At 37.4% G+C, this 3,157-nt stretch overlaps 1 protein-coding gene across 1 annotated transcript; it reads right to left on the reverse strand.

Moving 5' to 3' along the window:
• Positions 1–257: 257 nt before the first annotated feature.
• LOC122273094 (uncharacterized) lies at positions 258–3,147 on the reverse strand (the record flags this gene model as incomplete). Its single annotated transcript, XM_043057157.2, is given in 1 exon segment — positions 258–3,147. A coding segment is annotated over 1 exon segment (2,655 nt), but the record flags the coding sequence as incomplete, so codon positions are not given.
• Positions 3,148–3,157: the final 10 nt, after the last annotated feature.

The following is a 3,157-nucleotide window of genomic DNA, read 5'->3' on the forward strand; positions in this document are numbered from 1 at the left end:
TCAGAATTTGTTTTAATTATTGACTCATAGTTAAATGATTTGACATAATTTACCTCAACCTGGAATAGTTGCCTCATATAATCGGAACATGGGCGGTATAACTAAATACTAAACAAAGACTTCTAAAGATTCAATATATATCAACAAAGGAATCTTACCTTGTTTCGGCTTCTTGTTCTGCCTTCACCTAGTATTCTCTTCCAAAGGTCTTGGGCTGTAGATAATTAATACACTTAGGCTGAAAAATACTTCGCACAAAACGTTTAAGAATTAAATTTAATAATTAAGCATGATAAAAAAGGGAAAGCTATATACAGATGAAAAGAGTTGTACGTTGCATGACAAATTCTAAGCTATACCACGCTCGTGGAGAAAAAGTTCGTAATTGAATGTTTCTGTATTTGTCCGCTAGGGGGGATCGAGGCATTCTCAACACTCCCCTCCTTGAGTTCAGTAGAGTGACTAACTGAACTAAAAAAAAAAGTCACAGCATCAGGGTTCAAATCGATCAGGAACACGCACTTGTCTTCCAGCACGAGTTTGCAGAGTCACACACTGATGAGGAGCTTGCTTCTTTAGTTGTTCAGTCAATTTTTCTTCAGTTGTTTTGTTGACTTCAAGAGGACAAAGTTTTTTCAAAGGACGGATTATGATTTCGGATTTGGTTTGCAACTTAGCAGTTCGGGCATGTCCATCTTTACTTGGCAAAATCTTTAAAATACGCCCGAGAGGCCACTGAATTCTGCTTACATTGTCATTCCAAATTATCACAATGTCCCCAACTTGCAGAGCTTCTGAAGTTTTGGTCTTTGAAGAAGTTTCTCGAAGTTGACCAAGATATTCCGTTCTGAATCTCTTTCGAAGATTTTGACAGATTTCATTTCTGTATGCAAGTCGTTTTTTGAATTTTTCTTGATCTAAAATATCGAAATCTGCAACACCCACCTGTCTTATTTCTTGTAGGAACATCATAGGTGTTATTGGTGATAGCTCCTCCGCATCATCGGACACATAAGTCAGGGGGCGTGAATTCATTACACTCTCACAGTCACAGAGAACTGTTACCATTTCCTCGTAATTCAACGATGTTCTACCCAGAACCTTTCTTAGGATTCTCTTCATCATGCCAATTAAACGTTCCCAAAATCCCCCATACCAAGGGGCAGACGGGGGAATGAAATTCCAGGTAATTGATGACAGATTGGATTCAGTCTTTAGCTTTTCCCAATCAATGCTTTTTAGAAGGTTCTGTGTTCCAACGAAATTAGTTCCATTATCTGTGTAGACAACTGACGGTCTTCCCCTTCGTGAGATAAATCTTCTAAGTCCCAAAATTAAGTTTTCAGTAGAGAGGGATGATAAGAGTTCTAAGTGAACAGCCCGAAATATAGCACAAGTCACCATCAAGATCCAAGTTTTTTGACCATCTTTCAGAATGAGGGGACCAGCCAGGTCAGCACCTACAATTTCAAAGATGGCTGCATCCTTCACTCTATCTGCTGGCAAAAGACCATCTGGTACATTGGGAGGTTTAGAATGAAAACGTTTGCAGATGACACAAGATTTTATGGCATTTCTTATAGTTTTTCGACTTTTCAAGATCCAAAATTCTTCACGTAATGTAGACATCAGTAATTGAATTCCACAATGTCCTAATTGCTTATGCTTCCAATAAATCAGATTTTTAACCACAGTATAATCTGAGGGAAGAACTATTGGAAGACGGAAATTAAAATCATCTTCTCTCATAAATACCTTAGTTTTAATTCTGATCAGTCCTTCATCATCAATAATTGTTTTCAAAGAATTCAGTCTCTTATTTCCATCGTTGGCAAAAGCATCCTTTTGGACACATTTCAGAATTATTTTCTCAGCATTTTTCAATTCTTTATTGTTGAGTTCTCCAATGGTTCTGTCATTTTCTCTTTTCTTTGAATTTTCAGCGAATCGAAAAATCCATCCGGTTATTCTCAACAATTTCAAATAAGATGAGTACTTGTTGTAAAATTTTTCACTCTCCTTTACGTTAGTAGCAGTAACTATAGTCTTTCTTTTTTCTGCATTGATTGTATCGATATTTGGCAATATTTCGCTCTTTGGCCACCTTTCTTCAGGTTCTTTTAGAAAATCAGGACCATTCCACCATTCAGACTGCAGAAGAGTTTTTGCTGAGCAACCACGTGATGGTAAGTCAGCGATGTTTTTATTTCCAGGAACAAATTTCCATGAATTCGGGCAAGATAATCTTCGGATTTCTCTGACTCTATTTTCCACAAATGTACCCCATGGTACGTCAGTTCTAATCCAATATAAGGTATCCATGGAGTCGGTCCAGTAGTGAGTTTCTACATCTTCGAGATTCAGATCTTTTTTGACGGATTCTGCTAACCTTGCTCCAATGCAACATGCCAAAAGCTCTAGACGAGGTATAGTTATGTTCTTTAACGGAGCTACTCGGGATCGAGCCTGGACTAACTGGCAGGTTACATCGCTCTCAACTTTAACTCTAAGGAAAACACAGGTGGCATAAGATTTTTTGCAAGCATCGCAGAAAACATGCAAAGATAAACTTCCTGAATGGAGTGTGAACTCACTCAATCTTCTGGGTATTTTCACGTTTTGCAGTTCAAAAAGTTGATTTTTCCACTTATGAAACTCTTTAACAATATTATCAGGCAACTTACAGTCCCATGAAACTTTGATTTTCCAGCATTCTTGTAAAATTATCTTCGGAATCAAGGTTAATGGTGCAGTAAATCCAATTGGATCAAAAAGCTTGTGAGCTAATGAGAGAATACTTCTTTTCGTTACAGGTTCATCCTTAAATTCCAATTTTCTTAAATCACAAGTTAAAGTATCTTCTTCTGTATTCCATAGCAATCCTAGTACAGGTACTTCTTTTATATTCAAAGATTCAAATGGAAATTCGTCTTTTTCAGCAATGCTAGTGGAATAGCTGTTGTTACACCATCCTCTAAGATCAAATTTGGCTGATGTGAGTAGTTTACAAGATTCATTTCGAAAATAGTCCAGTTCTTGAGGAGAATCGACACTGGTGACGCAGTTGTCCACATACATCGAGTTCTTTAGTTTAGTGGCTAGATCTTTAAGATGCGCAGGGGCTTGTTTTAAGTGATGGTCTAGAGTTGCAGCTAAA

Source organism: Parasteatoda tepidariorum, chromosome 1 (assembly GCF_043381705.1).
Source record: "Parasteatoda tepidariorum isolate YZ-2023 chromosome 1, CAS_Ptep_4.0, whole genome shotgun sequence".
NCBI classification, from domain to species: Eukaryota; Metazoa; Arthropoda; class Arachnida; order Araneae; family Theridiidae; genus Parasteatoda; species Parasteatoda tepidariorum.